Source organism: Fusarium subglutinans (assembly GCF_013396075.1).
Source record: "Fusarium subglutinans strain NRRL 66333 chromosome Unknown NRRL66333_c0000024, whole genome shotgun sequence".
Lineage (NCBI taxonomy): Eukaryota > Fungi > Ascomycota > Sordariomycetes > Hypocreales > Nectriaceae > Fusarium > Fusarium subglutinans.
Window position 1 is genome coordinate 77,006 of NW_023502087.1, and position 20,893 is coordinate 97,898.

Sequence of the window (20,893 nt, forward strand, 5' to 3'; positions counted from 1 at the left end):
CAAGTGAAAACACGAAAGGGACGATAGGGCGGAGTCTGGTTATACCAGCTACTCATAAAGAGAGCTGATGATTTATTAAGCGTTTTAATCAGTTTTTGCGAAGCAAGGTGCGGTTGCATCAATTAATAGCCCGTTACAAGAGGCTCCTGTGGCTAAGAACCATCCTTTTTTTTATACATCGATACACAATGATAAAGTGAAAGCCCAATTGGCAGGCTGGAATCAATACCGATCCTTTGTTATCCTTGCAACTCAAGCTTTATATCTGTGAACAATGACTGCCATATCATCGACATATTCGTCCACAAGCCTACTGACTCATCTCCTGGCGTTACCATATACTGGCATGTGTGAGGTTGAATGCATTGGATACTATGCCAGGTTTGTGTTGATGTTTTATTGCATCTATGGTATCATCTCTCGTAAACACCACCACCTGCATTGCCTTGCTCTTTTGGTCCAAACGCAACGGTCCATCCTTTTCGGCCCTTTCCTATCAATCTTGGAGTCTTCACCAATTGTGTTACAGTACATAATCGCAACTAACTATTAATCGGCCAACGAAATACATTCCCTCCCCTATAGTCCGTCCTCTTGATATTCGTGTGATCCTTTATCGCTTCTTGAGTGATGGTCTGGGCTTGCACTCGTCCTGGTTGACAGGGTGCAGCATCACCTTGATAGGATAGTTCTGAGTGTTGTGCTGGTAGCCCTTGGACCAGTCGTAGCCTACAGCGTAGGCGAAGATGGAACCATTCTTGTTGAAGGTTGTAGAAGTGATGCTGCCACCAACGTTAGGGTAGCCCTTGAGACGGTGCTTAGCGTCCTTGTCCCAGAAGTGGAATGTTCCATCGGAACCAGCAGTGCTGAAGGTGCCATGAACAGGGTGGAAAGAAATGTCGTTGACGGCATAGACATTGGTGACGCTGTTGGCTGGGGGGTCGCGATGACATTTGAAAGAGAAGTTAGAGCTGCAATTTGTTAGTCTGAGCCGGTTAAGAGATTCGTATTCGAGAGGCTTCTTACCTTGAGTCCTTGTCTTCGACGTATTGGATAGCGCAACGACCCTCGATACTACCGATAGCAAAACCAGCTGAGTCTGTAAAGCAGCTAACCACCCTAGTCTGCCACTTGAGAGGGCTCTGCAGGGTCTTATAGAATTTGGTAGGGTTCTTGAGATCAATAACATTGATGTATCGATCGGCGGTGCCGACAACGCAAAGATTATCGCGGACGTCCATCGTATAAACTCGCTCCTGACATTGTACGGTTGCCGCAGGTCCCTGTTGTCTAAGATCCCAGTACTTGATCGTCTTATCCCATGAGCCCGAAACCACCATGGGGTTACCATCGTTCATGAAAAATCGACATGTTCGCACTGGCTGGTCGTGTGTGCCAATAACGGCGTCCTGCTGGGAGGCAAGATCGCAGACCTTAACGTTTTTGTCGGCGCCGGCAGAAACGACCTTTGTTCCATCCTAGAAACCCAGTTAGTTGCTATTTCGTTTCGGTCGATCATTACGTCTTCGTACCTTGGAGAAGTCGCAATTCAACACAGGTTGACTGTGTTCGTAGGCGTGTCGACCCTGACTCTGGCCATTGGCGGCAATCTCGTAAATGCGAACCTTGTTATCCCAACTGGAGATGGCGAGGAAGTCAGGTCCGTTTGGCGCAGGGGAGAAGGAAAGGTCGGAGATGGTATCGGTAGGGGGGTCAGAGAGCGCGACGTCTTGCTTGAGGTCGCCTACAGTGTTGCTTGTCGTTGCTGCGGCCGAAGCACCGCCAAAAAGGGTTGACATGTTTGCGGTGAGTTGAAGGAGAGAAAGTTGAGAGCCAGTCGGTGGCCCTTTTTCTGTCTTTTGCCTTTGGGATCCCACTCCTGAGACTCAAAACAAGTGGCTTATGAGCGAAGCTTCCAACTGGCTACGCGACTGATCTCAGATGAAAAACAGGCCTTTAGAGAATGGATGGATGTTTACACTGTTGAAACGAGTTGCGCCGCGAGCTTTGTACTGAGAATGAATAAACAGGCACGAAGGCAGCGGCCCAGCCTTCTCAACGCGAAGTTCGGATTGGCCAACCCGCGTCGGACAAAAAAAGGCAGCAAGCTAAGGTACAGCCACATCAAGGAGCTCTGATTCATGACGCCACAATTCAGCCCCATTTCGTGCATAAAAATTCAGCTTGAGCTGGAGACAATTTTTCCTTCTTCTTTCTTCTCTTCATCCGCGCCCCTCGCTCAAAAAATCGCCATTCGAAGCTTACAAACAGAGACATTGCGATTTATCGTAGCGTCTCGCATTCATTCTGGCTTTGGGAGAAAGTCCCCGGACATCTTCGTTTCGACGGAGCTTGCGGAAACGCGCCGCCATAGAAGCACTGCGGCTGACTTCTGCACCCAGGCCCGCGTCCTGCACCGGCCCTGCCCTCCGCTACATCAGTTTGTTAAAGGCTCTGAATCGCGTTCTCTGCCGCTCTCGGTCCTCTTGGATGAAGATATGAGTCCGCTGCCGAGAGATTGGTGGGGTTCGAGACAGACGAGTCGTCTGGCAGGTTGATGGTTGGTAGACGCTTGGTGCTCGCGCGTGTGGTACCGGGTCGCAGAGGATTTGTTGTCGAGATTGATAGGTATGCGATTGCTCGGCGAAAGCTGAGTTACTCGATGGGGCTCATTCTTGATGCGAGGGGCCGGCATCCCGTCGACCTTTGGGTGACGGTCTTTTCCTTTTTTACACTCTAAACTTCGCTGGAAGTTCCCTTCTTTGGGAGAGACCTGAACTTGGATGAGATGGGTTGAAGTTTTTATGATGATGACCAAACATAGAGTCAAGCACCGAGTCAGAAAATCTGACGTTGTGGACCACCAAATTATGTCAACTGAAAAACTTCAAACTTCTCGTTTAGGGAACGGATGTCGATGCCAAGATAGATAGTAGCTGTAATTTTGACTGTTAACGTTTCGATGTGATATTGAACTTGGTCTAGGCTGCGAGGCCTTTGGCCTCGTGTTCAATGGAGCCGGCCTACAATACTTTCTTATGGACGATTTGCAAAGTAGCCTATTTGAAAATATTGTATTGTCCTTCCGTATGTTCGACTGAACAATGTATTGAAGCTGGGATAACGGACGGAGAGATTTTCTCATGATCTTCTAGTCGACGCCTTGGTAGTCTTGGATGCTGTCTTCAAGCGTCATATATTCATTGAAAGTGCCTGCCGATGAAGCTCTCGAGATGCTACCCTGATTCCCTTCTAGCCTCTGACGATCCTTCTATACAACCCTGATATCTAAGGATGGGTTGTGCCCACGTATATGCTCTAGTTCTATTTATCCAACTTTGTCTGGTCTAACACATTCTCCCTCGCTTGATTTAGGGTGTGAACTTGCCAAGTGCGCCTTCATTGCCTCCATCAAACAAGTCATGCAAGTTATCGAGCTCCTGAAAGTGCTTTGCATACTCCATACCCTTACGTCGCTGCGCCTCGACACGTCGCCAATCCCATTCTCCAGGGACATCCAAGTCCACATCTGAGACATCAGCAGAAAGATCGCCGAGTTGCTGTTCACCAGATGTCCAACCTCCAGGTCGCTCAGGTAGTAGACCAGAGGCGCCACCAAGCATGATAGCAGGGTTCACAGTAAAGCGACCCAACTTGAAAACGTACTTGCTTATGGCCGTAGCATATATCTTCTTCTCCCACCCGCCAGCAGCATCTTGAGGGCCTCGCGCAGAAACCTTCTTGAACGTAGGGTCAAGCCATGAAGTTGGCTTAGCAGCTCCCTTGGGGATGTAATGTGTCACGATGTATAACCACTTGCGGTCCCAGCATAGAATGCGACTCCACATCTCGAAGCTCTTATACGCAGGGATCTCGCGCTTGAAGCTACACTCGACAGCACCAAGTATGATGCTCATCTGACCCTTGATAGGCTTATCGGTCTTGGGATCTAGGACAATCTTCGTCTTGGTGTTTTGGGCGAGTGTGATATAGGATGCGCGGCAGAGATATGTAACAAGGTGAGATCGTGAGACATCGAGATCGGCGAAATAGGTCGAATTGGACTTGTGGAAGTTGTAGTCAATCTCGAGAAGAGGGGCGTGGGTGGTAGAGATCATGGGTTTGAAGAGGGCTTCGGGTCCAAGATTTGGCGATTTGCGCCAGAAGGTATGGTAGAAGATCACGTAGAAGACTCGGTACTATAGAGTGTCAGGGCGTTATACCAAAGCCAGGAGAGACCATTGAGACTTACAGTCCAAGCAAAGGGCATGCTCTTCCAGTTGAAGACAACAAACAGCAGCAACAGGATCCGCGATGTCCGGCCAGGACCTGTGAGGAAAGCCTTGATCAGAGGGCCCCAATTGACCCGATAGGCAGCATATCCAGCAGAGCCTAGAACGAGAGGCATGATGACAGGGACCACATGGGAAAGCCCAAACATTTTCTTATTTGCGCCAGCCATGATGAGCGATTGTGGTGTTTGCGACAACCCTAAGGGATTGGAAGGATGGGATTCACCCGGTATTTATCTCAACCGAACACGGTTAATTAAAACCTGCCCAATGTCGTGCCACCGAGAATTGCCAATCAAGGGAGCCTGTGACGAACGCCGAGGATGCCGTGAGTAGGGAGTGTCCAAGGCCCTGAAGATAGTTGCTCCCCTTGAAAAGTTCAAAGCTCTACTACGAGATGCCACTATCGATTAGGTAGGTATTGAAGGAGCCGAGGCACCGAAGTTTGGTGGGAACGCAACTCGGCCGAGTTGTGTAAACGACAAAAGTGTTGGGAAAATCAACGACAAAGTTAATTATTATATCCTACCAGAGAATAACGCATAGAGAAAGTGAGCATAAGAGTATTATAGCATTTTGGCAAGGAGGTTTCGGCAGATTTATACGGCCTTCCTTGCGACGTTGCAATCTGACGCGGTGAGCATTCAATATGCAAAATACGACAAGATATAGAATATGACAGCAACTTTGTCCAGCTATCACACGTCAGCTTACCGCACATGGAAAAGCAGGGTTTTATATCAGGAGCACTTGTCTCGAATAGCATCACAACAAGTATATAGGTCTACGGTTACATGAACAAAAAAAAGTGAGGTGGCTCGAATCGCAAAAAGAGGATATATGGTGGAATCTAACCACCTGCAATGGACGAACAGGGAATCGAACCCTGGACCACTCCCAGATTATTCGGTCGAATTATGCTAAGGGAGTATTATACCACTAAACCATTCGCCCGGTTATTTGATGAGTTTCTATCAAAATGTTGACTCTATGAAGTTGATTCTCGGACGAGTGAATCAGATGCTATGAACAAGATGATATTCTCCAAAGTTGTTTTGTCCACTGGTTCTGGTTCTCAGGATTCAAGTTTATACTCTTCTCTATTCTATACTTTTATGGGCTTATAGCGACTTCTCAACCTCATCAACTGCATCAATGACTCCCTTCCACTTTGCCCACTCAGCATCACCACCCGGAATACCACCCATGAGCGGCAACCTCGTACCATCTGTATCCCCGAAGCCTCTCAGTCTGCTAATAGCATCCTTGATACCCACAGTCCCAAATTTGACCACAAGCTCCTCCATCGAGCTAACCTTGAACTGTAGCAGTCTTCTCTCCTGGATCTCAGCATCTGTAGGCTGGGTCTTGGACGACAGCTCAAAGAGTCGCACCAGTGACTTGGGGAAGAAACCCGCTGAGCCATCAATGGCGCCAGCAAAGCCAACCGAGATGACAGGTAGGAGCTGTTGACCGAGGCCTGTGAAACAGTGGAAGTGGCTGTGATCGATGGATGGGTTGGAAGCAACCTGAGCGGCTACCGAGACATCTCCATGAGAGAGCTTGCAGCCGACAATGTTAGAGTGCTTTGCAAGCGTGGCATATGTCGAAGGTGCAACTTTGACGTTGTTCGAGACTCCGGGGTAATGGTAGCTGAGAAATCTGGTTAGTCCAGGGTTTTGGTATAATTGGGTCAAGACGACTTACATCATGACAGGAATGGGACTTTGGTCAGCAACGGCAGTGAACCATTGGATGATACCCTCTTGTGTGACTGCACCGGCATTGTACCCAGGAACGAGACACAATCCCCATTGGGAACCCGACTTTTGAGCATCCTTGAGTTGTTCAACAGTCTCTTCGACGCTGTTTGTCGCAGTGCCCGCAATGATAGGATAATCCTTGAAACCCTCCTTCTCAAGACCAGCCTTGATACCACTGAGAATGACGTGGCGATCTCTAGGGTGAATATGAACAGCTTCTCCTGTGCTACCGAGGACGACTAGACCCTTGATTCCATTCTTGGCCAGGTAGACAGAGTGAGCGACCTGTGTTTCAATGTCGATGGGAGGGGTAATAGCGTTGTAGTTGGCAGTCTTCTTGGAAGCGAAGAACGTGGGGACGGGCACGTAGATACCCTTGGGCGGAGGAGCAGACATTTTTAGCAGTGATTTTTATGTCATAAATGAAATGAGAATAACAGAACAGAGGAGTTGTCAACTCGTGAGGGGTTCGCAGAGGACATTGTTTATTATAAGCACGCATTTGCCGTCAGGTAGCCCAAACCTCGGTTCTTCGGGGTAGGTTACAGCGAAACTATAGTCTTGAAGTTGGGGAAAGGCAACGGTTCGGCCTATCGAGACAAAAAGATGGTAATGCCCGCCGAGATCGGTGGAAACCTTCCCCTCAATCTGGAAAACAACGGGATAGTTTCCGGTTCGGTTGATAAATTCATGATGTTGTTGTGAGTTGTTGTGTGCTAGCCAATAGTTGTACATGGACACGAAACTTCTCCCACGCAGTGGCTTCTGAACATCACTCCAAACAGGCCTCAGGGTGTTTATGAATGAAATCAAATTCTTGTCATATCAATTTAATATCTATATTCAGCTGCTAGTATTGAGCAGGTACCTCAGTGTGTAACTACTCTAAGCAATATGACACCCCCAAGTGCACCATGACTTTTCCAGATGCCAAAATGGAGCTAACCTATAGCCACACGATATATCCGGCCGATACTCCTTCAGAGAACGGAATGTAGCATTGCAGAAACTGGTAGATATTTGAAGAAGGGTTCTTGAGTTTCTCCTGAAATCAAATATGCATCTCTCGATAACGTCTAGTTCTAATTACCCGAATCTTGATACTAAGCACATTGCGAGTTCCGTGGTCTGGCTTAACATCCAAAACCTCACACAATACATATATCCAGCATGTTTCCATAAATTGAATTAAATTTTATATCTAGATTTCCCCTTTACTGCGTTATTTTCATTGAATCGTTCTCACGTACTCCATGCCTGGGCGTGACCCTCTATCCTCATCCCTCAGAAGTTTGTCAGCCAAACATAATTCCTTTTACGTGATACACATGTCTATGCAATCCCAGCCACGATTTTACTCGCGCGGTCATACTGATTCCCCTCATGGTATTTATTCTCACGATTTCATACTCATGAGCGAATGACATGGGTACCCTCAGCTGGTTCAAGCACCATCCACTGACACGGGAGATCCTTCTTCTCGTTGTGTTCTCGCAGCTTTGCGATAATCTTGGCGGCGATGGCCTCGAAGTTGTGCGTGGCAAGAGCCAGAATGGTAGGACCGGCACCAGATAGACAAACACCGAGAAAGCCTTCGTCAGTCTTTGGGGACATTGTTTCAACGATCTCGGTCAGACCGGGGATGAGAGTCTGGCGGTAGGGTTGATGAATCTTGTCTTGCATGGCAAGATGGATGAGCTCGGGATCGGGAGGTGACTGGCCCAGGGCGACGGGCAGAAGGGCAATTCTCTGCAGGTTGAAGACCTAAGGCCGTGGATTAGCTTTATCATAACCAGACTCTCGGGTTTTGGCATACCACATCGGGACGAGTATAGTTCGCAGGTAGCACTCCACGTGCAGCATGTGTAGCAACCTGGAAGTCAGGGATAATGGCAACAGCCTTGATCTCCTTGGCCCATGAGAACTTGATATGGTGACCGATTCCGTAGGGAGGGTTCGGCGGCTTCTTGCCAGTGTCCTCACCTCCGGCCGGCGCAGGTAGAACTTCGCTAAGCGGAATTTCGGTTCGGGCAACGTCTTCGGGAGTCAAGGGCTTGAGATATGTTCCGACAAAACCTCCGTAGAGGGCAGCTCCGACATTGTCAGGATGTCTCTCTGGAATTGGGGTTAGCGTGTAACTGAGTCGATCGGAGGGTTAGATTTACCAATCATGAGACAGTAGTCAAATAGTCGGTCATTGTCGAGATGCTTCAATCCTCCAACTTCCTTGCCCAGAGCAACACCAGCAACAACAGCGGCGCCCGAGCTACCAAGGCCACGACCTAGAGGGATAGGGTTCTTGACATGCACGTGGGTCTCAACAGGGAACGCCCTCTGGTCGTTGCATCGCAGGACATAGAGCGCTACACGTGTGATAAGGTTGACCTGGGGGTCAAGGCTAATCTCATCCTCGCCCTCTCCCTCGTAGGTGATCTTGCAGTTGAGTGGGTGCTCGGACTTTGTCTTTGACCGATCGATGGTTACGTGAAGCTCAAGGTAGACGGACAGAGCAAGGCCAATGACATCAAAGCCGGGGCCAATGTTTGCGCTGGAGCTGGGGGTCTTGATGATGAATGATTCCATGACTGCTGCTGCTACTTGCTTGCTTGCTTGCTGTGGTGTATGCCGAAGTTCGGAACTGGAGCTTGTTACTTGGAGGAAAGGTTTGAGACAAGATACCCAGCGAGGAGAGGGTCTAACGGCGCGAAGCAAAAGCAAATCGGGGCTAGTACAACTCCAACGCCTTTTACTTGACTTCTCACGACAGAGGAATTCGAATTGCAGATTCAAGAATGAAATGTCACATCAGAAGAAGTCTGGCCGATAGTGGCATTGTCTATTACTGTGACTGACATGATGGTCAAAATTTCCCCGATGACGGAGCTCTCCACCACATGAGCGAAAAAACATGCGGTTTGGGCGCCCTATGTGTTTTAAAATTTGCTTCAAATATTAGTAGAGTGAATGGCATTTGGCGGGGTAAAATAAAACACTCTGGCTCTTCAGTCCAGAACTGTTGGCGGCGGGGTTGGGTTCATCTATCGAGAGGCTGGCTATCTATCTATTGGTCGATAAAGAGAGTTTGCTGAAGGGATTCATTCTGATTGCTAAATATGGACATTGAATGGTCTGAGCTGCGCTGGGATCCAATGTCGTAGTGGTTTGCCTCGGGGCTATCGGGTTATAAGTCTGATGGTGATGATGTTATCAGGGCCATTATGCATAAGGAATATGTTTGCTGCCGTGATGGAGTTTTTCGATACGAGAAGAGCCACTCTTTCTAATCCTTGGCTCCCTTTATGAGGCTCAGCTTGATTCTCTATATCTGACGTTAACGGATACGATGTTGCACCGTTGTCTCTGCCCAACGCATCCATTGTTTGCGACCTGTATACTTGTGGGCCTCAGCTTGCTTAGTAGAGATATCTTGAAGACCGTAGAAACCCGTGTATGCATTCATTACTTGGCTGTAGTAAGTCCACCGCCGTGCAAACTGGCATGCGCTGTTCAAGTCAAATTTGACTATCCCGTCCGTCTCTGGGCGATTTATTTCTCACGATCTGACATTCTTGCTACAGTTATATGCACTATTAGTATTTGGGATCAATTGTCTCATAAAAAGCTATTCAATAAATGACACATTCCCAGCCTTTAGCATTTCGATGGTGTTTGTTTTCCATGAACAAGTGACCAGCCATGCGATCCCTAACCTAACCGGCCGGCTATGCCGACAGCCCACTAACTACGGAGTACTCAGGAGTCAGAGGCTTCCAGAACATCCAAGCTCCATATCCCAAAATAGCACAGGACCTCGATTAGCATATCTCACCACCATGATGTCAATGCCAATAGTGCATCACGGGTTCTCACATCGGATTCACTTTTCGGGCACAAGCAGAACAGGCCTGGGTCCGTCTCGTAACTGCACCAGTACCGGAAATTCCGGCACTTGAATAATGAATAGATGGATCCTTGAGGTCTTTATGTCCAGGAAGATCGCTGAGCCCATGACGTTCAAATTCTCGTGTTCTCTCGATGCTCCGTGGGATCATCCATGTTGCTAAAACTCCCATTTGCGGAGTTTTTATCATCGATCCACAATCCCATGCTCTTGGCCTGGTGTTTTTGCTGTTTTCACGATGCAATACAACGTCAATAGCTCAGACCATACTGTCAATTAATTCCTCTTTGGGCTTCCAGTCATTCACGGTTCGTTGATGCGTCGGCAACGCAGGGAGAAATACGAGCAAGACTAGTCTGAGATAGACAGGCAGGACCCTTGAGATCAGTCATGCTTGTTGAAAAGCCGCGACTACGGATAGGTAGTCGTGAATTCGGCGGTGAGGTCATGGGATCACCGGCTCGGCACGTTGATCGAACGAGGCGATATCCTAATCCGTGGCACTAATTATTCAACATTGAAGCTTCAATAGTAAGGTATTGAGAAGTCAAGGCTAGGGTTATGACCGGCCATTCCGCAGCAAGGTCACCATTGGCCTCAGTGTAGCCTTACTATGATATTACAGATCTTAGTGAGCCTGAGCCTCTTCAATGCGCTGGAGCTACGTTACGTCGTGTTGTTCACAGGACGACACTAGCTTCAGCCTGAGCTCAAGAATACGAGATATTCCTCACCAAAAACAACCTCGTTACCCCACAATGCCCCAAAATGGGGACCATGACCGGCGGCAGAAATTAACCCCTACACCCCTGTACGACGGGAAATATTCTGGATCTTAGGTTCTGGGCCTGTCTATAGTGAATAGTCAACTCAACTGTAATGCGAGCAACCTTTCCGCACGCCACGTCCTACTGACTAACCTTTAGGCTCTACCTTAGGTTCTGTATCCGCCCCTCGAAATAGCATACGGCTAAGGCCAATTTTGGCAGCGATGGCACCTGGAGACGGTCAATACGAATGGAGCTTGGGTATCTTCTCGGCCGGGTTATGATAATCCATCTGCCATCAGCCATCAGCCATTCAATGCCAGCTATGACGCTATAATGGAGACATTCTAGGCTTGTCCAGCCTCCAGCCTTCCCGGTGGTGTTCTCGATTTGGCTGTGGAGAGGCTGATCACCCGAGGGTCCGTGATGGGTAACGTTAGATGCATGGTTCGTTTGTTCGATTTCTTAGAGATCGTTGTGAGAACTCAAGTATAAGAAGTGCCCTCAGTCTCATCCATATTCCTATTTTTTCCTTGCATCATCACTCTCAACAACAATCAACCACTCTCATCCTCTTCGAGCTTCCAGCCAAACACTCCTCAACACCACCACTACTTTCCTCCTCACTTATACACAAACAACCCAACAACAACCGTCAACATGAAGCTGTCCGGTGTCCTCTCTGCTCTTGCTCTTACCTCCGCCGTCTCGGCCACCACTGGTGAGTCTATTCACACTATTCTCTGACGTATCTTCACCCACTAACAATTCTTTCAGTCTCCTACGACACTGGCTACGATGACAAGTCTCGCCCCATGACCGCTGTCTCTTGCTCTGATGGCAAGAACGGTCTCATCACCAAGTATGGCTGGAAGACTCAGGGCAACGTCCCTACCAAGTACGTCGGTGGTGTCAACATCATCGAGGGCTGGAACTCTGCCAACTGTGGTGGCTGCTACCGCCTCGAGTACAAGGGCAAGAAGATCAACGTCCTCGCTATCGACCACGCTGCATCTGGCTTCAACATTGGCCTCGATGCCATGAACGCCCTCACAAACGGTCAGGCTGTCAAGCTCGGCCGCGTCAACGCCCAGGTTTACCACGCCAAGCCTGCTGACTGCGGTCTCAAGAACTAACCGGCGCAACTCTACGATTTTATGAGACGCATATGAGGCTTTCTGGATAGCGGACATTCTTATTCTTTCCTTCCTTAGAACTATGGGTTTAATACTTGGCATTGGTTGGCGTTTAGACTACGATCTTACACATAATCTACCTAGATACTACACTACGCATGAATGAACATAGAGCTTAATTGCTTTCACTTCAATTTTATTCTTCGCAATGCTATGAGGTGAAGTGTTTGAATGATAGTTCGAGACACTAACCTAATTATGTGGTTTGCTCCCCTTGGCCAGCCTTTCTGGAGATAACGCTGCTTGAAGAACCAGACTGACAGACTCTTACCGTCATCTAGAAGTTGCAAGTCAAGCTGGCCCTCCTACCGTAGCTCATTTCTTACATGTGAAATCGTTATCATCCAACCCCCTTTGTGTTTCGGTACCCTTTCTGTTTCGTTCCAACTGAGCTTGATATCGACTTTTATTCCCACTCCCGGAGCGAGAGAGGGGTCTCGGCACCCTCCGATGACGAAGACGAGGAAGGCGATGAGGCATGGAGGTCGCCCCAGTTGTGCAATGAAATTTCATCGATATCAGAGGGAGGGTCAGATAGAGGAGACGATGGAGTATGGGTCAAAGAAGATGGTGGAGCGTCGGATAAAGGAGATGAGGTACCCGTCTCTGGGCTCCTGATGTTGGTCGAGTTTATGTTTGACAGCCCTTCATGATTGAGACTGTTGTCATTTGTGATATTGACATAGTCGGGCGTTGGCATTCGTTTGGATGTGATTGGCTCGGGAAGTTTAGGGTCTGTAGCAACTCTGGTGAACCGGATTCCACCTTCTTCCTGTTCTTCAAACAACGTTAGTATGTGAGTGCTAACAGATCCGCAAGGCTCAAGGGGTACGTGAAGATCGAGGCTCGGTCTTGGTGGTCGAGAACAACCTAAGTGAAGAAAATGACTGGTGAGTTGAGTGCCACTTTCTCTGAGTATCCGACTCCTGAGTGCCGAGAGCCTCTTCTTTACTTGCACAGGGTAGAGGGAGAGTACATACCGCTGGGCGATTTTCCAATCCATAAAGCGCACTCGAGGATTTCGACACGAGCCACAAATTCCTCATACTCGAGGCCATGTTGTAGTCCGCCAAGTGGTATCCGAATCTGTTCTGGGGCCTTTAGGACCATCGTGACTTCTTTCCCCCCGGCGACTGACTCTATAAAGTCTACGAAGTCGTCTATCAACCCTCTCTCACCCTTGAACACGACACATTTCTCTTCGGGGCAGTATCCTATGAAGTTCTCCGCAAAAGAGTCTGATAGCTTGGTGATGTGCAGGTCGGTTGCAGCTTCAGTCTCAGGACACCGCGAAATCAAGACAACAACCTCGGATGATGGAAGCAAGTATATTGAAGAGGGAGAGGGTGAGTCTTTGCGAAAATCTGGGGATATGAGATAAGATTCGTAGGCCGGCTCGAGAATGGCAGCTCTTTTCTGTGTAAAATCAGAAAGATCCCCGGTCAACAAAGAACTCAGGCTGTCCTCGACAATCGCCCCCATTTTGAGTGTTGATAAAGTATTGGGTAATGTAAGGGAGTGATAGATTGTACAGGTAGTCCTTTATATGAAGCCCGGGCATTTATCGCAGAGTTGGAGGCAGCAAAGAGTGACACTGCCATGTACCTGTCAAGGGTTGGCAATCGGAGGAAGGCACCTCAAGGAGAGAAAACAATAAACGAACCAAACGGAAGGAGCAGATTATTTAATGAAAATTGACTCAACTTAGCTGCCTTATCATAAATATCCTTAGGTACCTTAGTCTTGTAAAGAATATCGGTTGATGAGTTTTATAAAACTCATCAACCGTGTAATGGAGTTGAGTCACTTTTATCTTTCTGCACGACAAGTCGCTGGAGGTCAGGACAGACAAGATCAAGGGTCTCTTATCCTACCTTAAACATCTATTTTACAAATCAGGGAACTTATCTCTCCACGCAGTTATTAACATTCAATGTCAATCTGTATATGGATAGACTCGTTTGTATCGGACACGGACCGCAAGAGCACAACATTGATGTCCCTATGCGTTGTGGCTCATACATCAAGGACTCGGTTGGACAAAAAGGGGTAAATCGAAGTAGCCAACCATATAGTATCAGACTCTTAGAATTTATATGAGTTCTTAAGTAATCCCATCGAGTATGGGTATTGTTCACTTTATCATATGAATACAATATCCCCTTCATGCAAATTCACAAGGCAAAGCATCGTCAGAATAATTTGTAGTAACAAGAGAAGGTAAAAAATACGGATGCTTGCAATAAGCAAGCTTCAAAGAGCGTTTATTGTTGCACAGTCCGCTGCTTGTATTCTGGTAGCCGTAGGGAGAGGGAGGGAGGGCATAAACAAATTCTTTATAGTCACTTACAAACACTTGATACGTCCGACTAACGTTAGTATCCGTTTGGATCCTTGCATGGATATGAAACAGCAGCATATGCAATAGTATTAACACTGATGTATGTGTGTTTTACAGGGCTCTAATAAGTCTTTTCGTAGGCTGGCTCAGCTCACAAGTTATTGCACTCTATACCTGGTAGGTACCTACTAGTTGCAGACTTTCATAATTCTTCGGATGCATACCTAGTACCTATACAGTCTCGATCTACAAACACCCAATCAAATTATCATTATTCCCGGGATGTCTAAGCGAATCCGAGTTGATTGCACTGTATCCGAAGTTATTAGTGACGTGACGTGGGGTAATCCTAGGTTCGTCGTACCTTCTAGTAAACAACGACTTGCACAAACTCCCGTCTCTCCAAAATGCAACTCTAACCTGTTTTTTCTTGTTTCGTTTTGGCCGCAATCAAACAAATCATTTTCAAGACTGAATCATGGCTTCGCTAAACATGCAGAATATGCCAAACGAGCTCGTCGCTCACATCCTCAGCTTCCTTGACTCCGAATCTGATTTACAAAGGCGCATTTACCTTGACCCTGCAAAGCTCACCCGGCCTGTATCATGCGGTCCATATACAACCCTCAAGAATGCTTCTTTGGTATGTCGCCTCTGGAGAAGTTCTGTGATAAAAATACTCTTCCGCTATGTTGTTTGGCCGTTTTGGCGATTTTACAGGCCAGTCGCACAAGATATCGCGTCGCAAATCGAGGTCCTGGATTTCATCCAAAGAAACAACCTATCATCCTCTGTCGACCACTTCACTATCCTGATCGATCTTCCTCTCGGATCAGGCCAGAATCGATATCCTGATGGCCAATTCTGGGGTATTCTGCCCCCTGTGTCTCGTCAGCCCGAGACGCCCATGTCCTGGAATCTGTTATGGTCTGTTCTGAATCAAGAGGACCGAGACGCCGAGGGTAGTGACACAAGGACTGAGGAAGACAGAGCGCAGTGTTTTTGGGATAACAACTGGCTTTGGCATACTATCTTTGATGTCATTGATCCCTTGAGGATCACCATGATCAGCTCAGTAGACATTCTCGCTTCGCTCTTGAGCCGAACTGTCGACTTGACGAATCACTGGGCTTTCAACAGCGGCTACTATGTTCTATCATTATCACGACCATCACGAAGTATTGCAGAGTCTAAAAGAGTACAGGTCCTGCCTTCGCATATTCCGGGGCCAACGAATCGCATCCCCTGTGACTTGTTCCATATCAGAGACTGGAGCTCAGTCCTCGTCAATGAGGGATCCTTCGCCCCAGTCTATTCGACCTATGAATTCTTTCACTACTCGGCAGCCACCCTTCTTCCTGCAATATTTGACGCTTCGGATCCTTCTTTTGATGCTCTATGTGCAAACCTTCATTCATTGTCCTACATCGCCACGTTCCCCCTTTCTCAGCATATTTCTGATCATCTCATCTCTAATTGCCCACCCGTGGAGCATCTCTATGTGCAACTGATGCCAAAGAATCATGATTTCTGGGAGAGCAGTAGTCTTTCACACGTGATTCTTTCCGACTTGTGGCTCGAGTGCGACACGTCTTACGCATTGCTTGTGCGTCAGATGCTGGAACCTGTTCCCCAGCCCGGCTGGCAGAAACTGAAGGTGTTCGAGACAGGTGACACACCCGCAGAAGGAGTATGGAAGATGAATACTTACGATGGCCATATCAATGGATCAAATGGGTGGAGAGAAGAGAGCGAGGGTATTTTTGTCAAGGATGATATTCAAAATAGTGATGAACAAACTATGCAGGAAGAGCCATGACCTTACGACCGGAATATTGACAGAGGTCAAGTTTATGAAAAGGGGGCAGCATCTTGGAATACCTACGTTTACAGGACATGGAACAATCCTATGGTTGCCTTGCAAATTCATTAGCACTGTTACCCAATTCCAACAAGCCCAGAGAATCTGGGTTTCAATTCAGCTACAAAGGAAGGGATTCAAAAGATAAAACAATGGCGCGGATGACTTTGATCATCATTCATCTACATGATGCTCTATCTTGGTAGAATATGAAATCTATCACTCATCCACGACTATCCTGGTCCAAGTAGCAGGATCCCTAGTGAATCTTGAGCCTCCCAGGCTACGTATAGATGAACCCTAAATCCAGACACAAACGCCTCTAAATGCACAAAGCAGCCGTTCGAGTCTGTACTGTACATAATAGACACGCCGCCATAACCCAGTTCCAAGCCGTTCCACTAAGCCCAAAACGCCATGTTGAATAACCAAAGTCTAATCTTCGTCACTGTCGATGTCACCATCCTTGTCGCTGTCCGAAAAGTCTGGAACAGGTTCCATCGCTGCATGCTCCTTCATCTCTCGATACGTACTCCAGGTCAGCCCCAAGAATGCGACAATGATCATGGCGCCTCCAACAATGGCGGCAAAGCTCAGAGGCTCTCCGGTGATCATCCAATCCACAATGGCAACAATGAAGATGGTGAGCAGCGCAGCCACCGATGACAGGACGGGTGAAGTCAGCGAGATAAGAACGAGGAATGAACCGCTGAAAGTGGCATTGGAAAGCACCGCGAGGAGAATGAGCCAGCACGTAGAAGCAGCTGGGATCTCAAACTTTTCAATGTTGAGCCAGTCGAGAATTGGGAGAGGAAGCCAGAGCACCGTGAGAGTGAAGAACCCAATCAGAGAACCGAAGGTGTTGGCAAAGATCATACCCCTACCAGGTGAACAGCCCTCGGGTGGGCAAGCATAGCGCTTGTACAAGACCTCGTACAGGCCATACAGAACTGATCCAACACCAATGACGAGGTTGCCAAGGAATCGGTTTCCGGCCTCTACACTCTCGCCTCCCTCCTTGGTGTCACCATAAGCAACGACGAGGACACCACCAATGGCGATCAGAACAGCAACCGACTTGTCGAGTCGAAGGGGCTCGCGAAGAAGTGGAACGGAAAATACGTATGCGAAGAAGGCGGAGCAATTGTAAATGGCCGTTAAATCCGATGGCGTTGTCAGACTAACGGCAATGTACCAACTCAAACCAGCGACGGTCAGTGAGCAGGTAATGATGGCAGTGAATCGAACAAAGTAGCGAACGGGCCTTGCGCGATGCTGAATCGATATATGAAATACATCAAGGGTCTGCTTTTCGATCATAATGGCGGTGGTGCGTAATTGCTGCTTATGTCGCCTCCAGAATACTGGCCATGGTACATCGCGCTTCTGGAAGCGTAAAATAAGGAGCTGAACTGGCCATAACACAACCCAAGAACCGTGGGTAAAGTACATCATACAGTAAGCCTTGTCCCAGCCAAGGTCGTGTTGGATGTATGCGCTCAGTTCAGTCTGGACGCAGAATGCGATCAGACTGATAATGAGGAAGAATCCTGCGTACGTGTACCTCTTCTTGGTCGAATCTTCGGCGGCAGCGGCAGCAGTTTGAGGGCTTCGACTGCGCATTGTTGATCGCCGACTGAGACTTGGTCTTCCCATTGATTCTCTGGGATGATATGGGAGATCGTCTTCACTGGACTCCCTTGACCCCTTTGATCCATCATTAGGAGGCGAGTAACCAGCGCGGCCGCGCTCTGGGTCATCTTCCTTGTAGAGGAGAGGGGTTCCAGATTTACCATCGCCATGACGATGGTAATTTGGACGGCGAAGGTCATTGGGATTCATGTTGTCCAATTCCAACCACTCGCTGTCACTATGGATCTTTGTATTCTTCGTGTCAAGATCGGAAGCGTCGTTCGGATGGTCGGCGGTGCCACGGGCGCCAACAACGTTTGGACTGGCAGTCGAAGATGGACCTGGTTCGCATGTGGTATCGTCGCTAGATGATGTTGAAGAATCCGAGTCTGTAGACGATCGATTGTGACCTTGCAGAAGGCGGACTTCCTGGTCACTGGTATCACGCCGAGGCATGAAGGGAGAGAGGGAAGGGAAGGGGTACTTAAAGATAATAATAAAAAAAAACCTCGACAAAATTACGAATACAACAGCCGAGGGGTGCGATAAAGGAGTGGAACGGCTTAGCTGATTTTGGGGCTGCAACGGGTTTGGTCTTTTTGGCAAATCGAGGCGTGGTATTGGATCCGTGGTATGTAAAGGTGGTGTTGAAAAACAGCCATGGATGGTTCGGGGCGGAGACAAGCGGGTCTCGAGACCCCGATTTTGCAGGGGGCTTACTCCGCTGTAGTGCAGGGGACCAACAGCGCGGGGAGTTATGGCACGGGGCAGGGGGGTTTTCCAGCACGGTGTCGTCACTGTTGAACCTGGAATCCACTGGAGAACAGGCTAAGAATGCTAAAGCATGAGGTGATTCTTTAGGTACCTTGCCTTAGAATCTGGCCGTTGGTAGGTGAGTTTGTTGCAACTCAGTGAGGTTATCGCGGTTACAGGTGAAAGGCCACGGCGAATAAGTTACCGTTAACCGTTGAAAATAGGTACCTTATTCTCTCGCTACTGATACTAAACTCTCTGCTCCCATGTGCCAGAATAAGCTTATGCGTGGTACAAAAGGACATTCCTACTGTATTACCTACAACAGGTTTTGACCTGTCTCTTGGATCTCTGTGAGATCTGATTGCATTAGATGCTACCCTACTCTTATCTTGTCCTGCAAACAAATGACGCCTTCGGTCATGTGCCCTCCGCATTCTCTCCACGCGCCCCCAAAACCAAGACAACCTTTGTGAACGGTATCACCATGCCACCAACAGAAATGGCTGACAGCACGTGAGTTTGTATTCCGGTCTCTAGGTCGTCTATGCCAAGCTCTGTATTACTTCTGCCTATTGCTATTTTACTTGGCCGACGCACCAAATAGAGCCTCGTGCACATCATATGTGTACTCCAAATCCCCGTGCCAGTAGTTGGCCGTATCTGCCTTGGAATACAGCCACGCCTGGTCAAGTGCCTTTACAACCTCGTCGGGCAGAGGTCCCTTTTCAACGAGCTCAAGGTTCTGCTCGAGCTGCTGGATGTTGGACATACCAATAATAATTCCATCGTTGCCATTTGTGACCTTCAGTCCAGAGTGGTGGATTATCCATCGCAATGCTGTCTCAAGCATGCTCAGTCCGTTCTTCTCGGTAGCTTCCTCGATAGCCTTCAGAGCCTTGAATGTGCTCTCTCTGAAATATCGCTGACGATATGCGGTGCCAATCTTGCTCTGGTCAGAGAAACGGCCGCTCTCGGGCTTGATGTCCATCGACTTGATCTTGCCAGACAAGAGACCACCAGCGATTGGGTTATACACGACGATATCGAGGCCGTATCTCCTGCATGCCACAAAGAGCTCTGCCTCGATAGAGCGGGTGAGACAGTTGTACATGCCCTGGTAGACCGTGGGCCGGACCCAGTTGTTGTACTTGCAAATCATGACAACTTCTGCCACCTCGTACGCGGTGAAGTTGCTGATACCGAACTTGACAAACTTTCCATCCTTGTGTAGCTTGTTGATAGCCTCGAGGGTTTCTTGGAAAGGAGTGCCGCGGTCAGGACGATGGAGGTAGAGCAGCTAATGGGGCATGTTAGTGCATGCAACTTAGCTTATCGGGACATGCTACTTACATCGATGCAGTCAGTTCCCAGCTCCTTCAGACTGGTCTCAACCGACTCGATGACCTTGTCGTATGTGTTCTCACCAGGCTGGGCGGGATACTTGACCTTTGTGTCCACAGTAAGTCCTCTCTCTTTCCAGTTGGTCTGCGAGCCAGTCCAGCCCTCCTGTTTGCCGCCAACATAGATACGGGCAGTGTCGACTTCGTTGTAACCCTTACTTTGAAAGAGGTCAAGAGCCTTGTTGTAAGTTTCCGAGTCAAAGATACGCGCGTCGAGCTGTTCACTACCAGGGGGTCCGAAGGTCATTAGGCCCAGGATAACACGAGGCTTGACGTTCTGGGTTACGAGAGGCATTGCGACGGTTGATGGTGTTTGTTAGTGTTTTAATTCAAGTCAAGACTACAAGTAAATGGAAGATGGAGGGGGTCAAGCTCTTTATAGTTTCTCGGAAAGGATTTGTTTCGGAGATGTGACTCTTAAACTCCAGCTCTTTATTGTCGTACCTTTCCGCGACCTACAGCTCATCATAGCACCCCACCAACGTCTGCGGCTTCGGGCGGGGTATGATTTCGGTAGATAGTAGCTATATAGTTACAGCCAAACAAGCGCCGTGAGAGTTTATCAATCGGATCATCATCCGAGACATTTGTTTACTGGTCAGGACAAGGCATTGGTGGATTAATAATACCTACTGTGCGTTTCCGCCTTTGTTGGCCAAACGATCACGATGCCGTTATAACGAAAGGAGTTGAAGGAGTTGAAGCTCCTATAAGCTACTCATCAGGGTTAGCTTCATGACGTAGATCCACGATTGCGCTTTGGTCCAGAGCTTCATCGGACTTAGGCTCGGTTAAAACTATATATGTCCATTGTTGATTGTTGAACTGATCAGAACAACAAAATGTTATCTATCAAGTCTGTGTCACAGTTGGATCCAAGAACCATGATATAACTCGCAGTGACTCGCTGGGTATCTCAACCCATGTGCTGGTGCCATCGAAATTGAATGTTGCATACCTAGACAATGACCGAGGGTCAAGCTT

The 20,893-nt window shown here is 48.2% G+C and overlaps 9 protein-coding genes across 9 annotated transcripts; 2 read left to right on the plus strand and 7 right to left on the minus strand.

Annotated features, from left to right (window-relative positions):
* Positions 1 to 613: 613 nt before the first annotated feature.
* Positions 614 to 1,799, minus strand: FSUBG_2713 (SONA; the record flags this gene model as incomplete). The annotated part of the gene is made up of 3 exons (XM_036680516.1): positions 614 to 971; positions 1,027 to 1,478; positions 1,533 to 1,799. 3 exons carry the CDS (start codon positions 1,797 to 1,799, stop codon positions 614 to 616), a joined length of 1,077 nt encoding a protein of 358 aa, XP_036541733.1.
* A 1,572-nt stretch (positions 1,800 to 3,371) lies between these two features.
* FSUBG_2714 (capsule polysaccharide biosynthesis) lies at positions 3,372 to 4,462 on the minus strand (the record flags this gene model as incomplete). The annotated part of the gene is made up of 2 exons (XM_036680517.1): positions 3,372 to 4,199; positions 4,253 to 4,462. The coding sequence occupies 2 exons, from the start codon at positions 4,460 to 4,462 to the stop codon at positions 3,372 to 3,374; spliced, it is 1,038 nt and encodes a 345-aa protein (XP_036541734.1).
* A 951-nt stretch (positions 4,463 to 5,413) lies between these two features.
* On the minus strand, positions 5,414 to 6,451 carry FSUBG_2715 (dihydrodipicolinate synthase; the record flags this gene model as incomplete). The annotated part of the gene is made up of 2 exons (XM_036680518.1): positions 5,414 to 5,945; positions 6,000 to 6,451. The coding sequence occupies 2 exons, from the start codon at positions 6,449 to 6,451 to the stop codon at positions 5,414 to 5,416; spliced, it is 984 nt and encodes a 327-aa protein (XP_036541735.1).
* Positions 6,452 to 7,465: 1,014 nt separating this feature from the next.
* Positions 7,466 to 8,638, minus strand: FSUBG_2716 (Homoserine kinase; the record flags this gene model as incomplete). The annotated part of the gene is made up of 3 exons (XM_036680519.1): positions 7,466 to 7,819; positions 7,872 to 8,170; positions 8,221 to 8,638. 3 exons carry the CDS (start codon positions 8,636 to 8,638, stop codon positions 7,466 to 7,468), a joined length of 1,071 nt encoding a protein of 356 aa, XP_036541736.1.
* Positions 8,639 to 11,383: 2,745 nt separating this feature from the next.
* On the plus strand, positions 11,384 to 11,859 carry FSUBG_2717 (rot1 PRECURSOR; the record flags this gene model as incomplete). The annotated part of the gene is made up of 2 exons (XM_036680520.1): positions 11,384 to 11,444; positions 11,501 to 11,859. 2 exons carry the CDS (start codon positions 11,384 to 11,386, stop codon positions 11,857 to 11,859), a joined length of 420 nt encoding a protein of 139 aa, XP_036541737.1.
* A 466-nt stretch (positions 11,860 to 12,325) lies between these two features.
* FSUBG_2718 (uncharacterized protein) lies at positions 12,326 to 13,401 on the minus strand (the record flags this gene model as incomplete). Its single annotated transcript, XM_036680521.1, has 2 exons — positions 12,326 to 12,696; positions 12,900 to 13,401. The coding sequence occupies 2 exons, from the start codon at positions 13,399 to 13,401 to the stop codon at positions 12,326 to 12,328; spliced, it is 873 nt and encodes a 290-aa protein (XP_036541738.1).
* A 1,337-nt stretch (positions 13,402 to 14,738) lies between these two features.
* On the plus strand, positions 14,739 to 16,079 carry FSUBG_2719 (uncharacterized protein; the record flags this gene model as incomplete). Its single annotated transcript, XM_036680522.1, has 1 exon — positions 14,739 to 16,079. The coding sequence occupies one exon, from the start codon at positions 14,739 to 14,741 to the stop codon at positions 16,077 to 16,079; it is 1,341 nt and encodes a 446-aa protein (XP_036541739.1).
* A 477-nt stretch (positions 16,080 to 16,556) lies between these two features.
* On the minus strand, positions 16,557 to 18,209 carry FSUBG_2720 (DUF6 domain protein; the record flags this gene model as incomplete). The annotated part of the gene is made up of 1 exon (XM_036680524.1): positions 16,557 to 18,209. The coding sequence occupies one exon, from the start codon at positions 18,207 to 18,209 to the stop codon at positions 16,557 to 16,559; it is 1,653 nt and encodes a 550-aa protein (XP_036541740.1).
* Positions 18,210 to 19,089: 880 nt separating this feature from the next.
* Positions 19,090 to 20,204, minus strand: FSUBG_2721 (potassium channel beta subunit; the record flags this gene model as incomplete). Its single annotated transcript, XM_036680525.1, has 2 exons — positions 19,090 to 19,806; positions 19,860 to 20,204. 2 exons carry the CDS (start codon positions 20,202 to 20,204, stop codon positions 19,090 to 19,092), a joined length of 1,062 nt encoding a protein of 353 aa, XP_036541741.1.
* Positions 20,205 to 20,893: the final 689 nt, after the last annotated feature.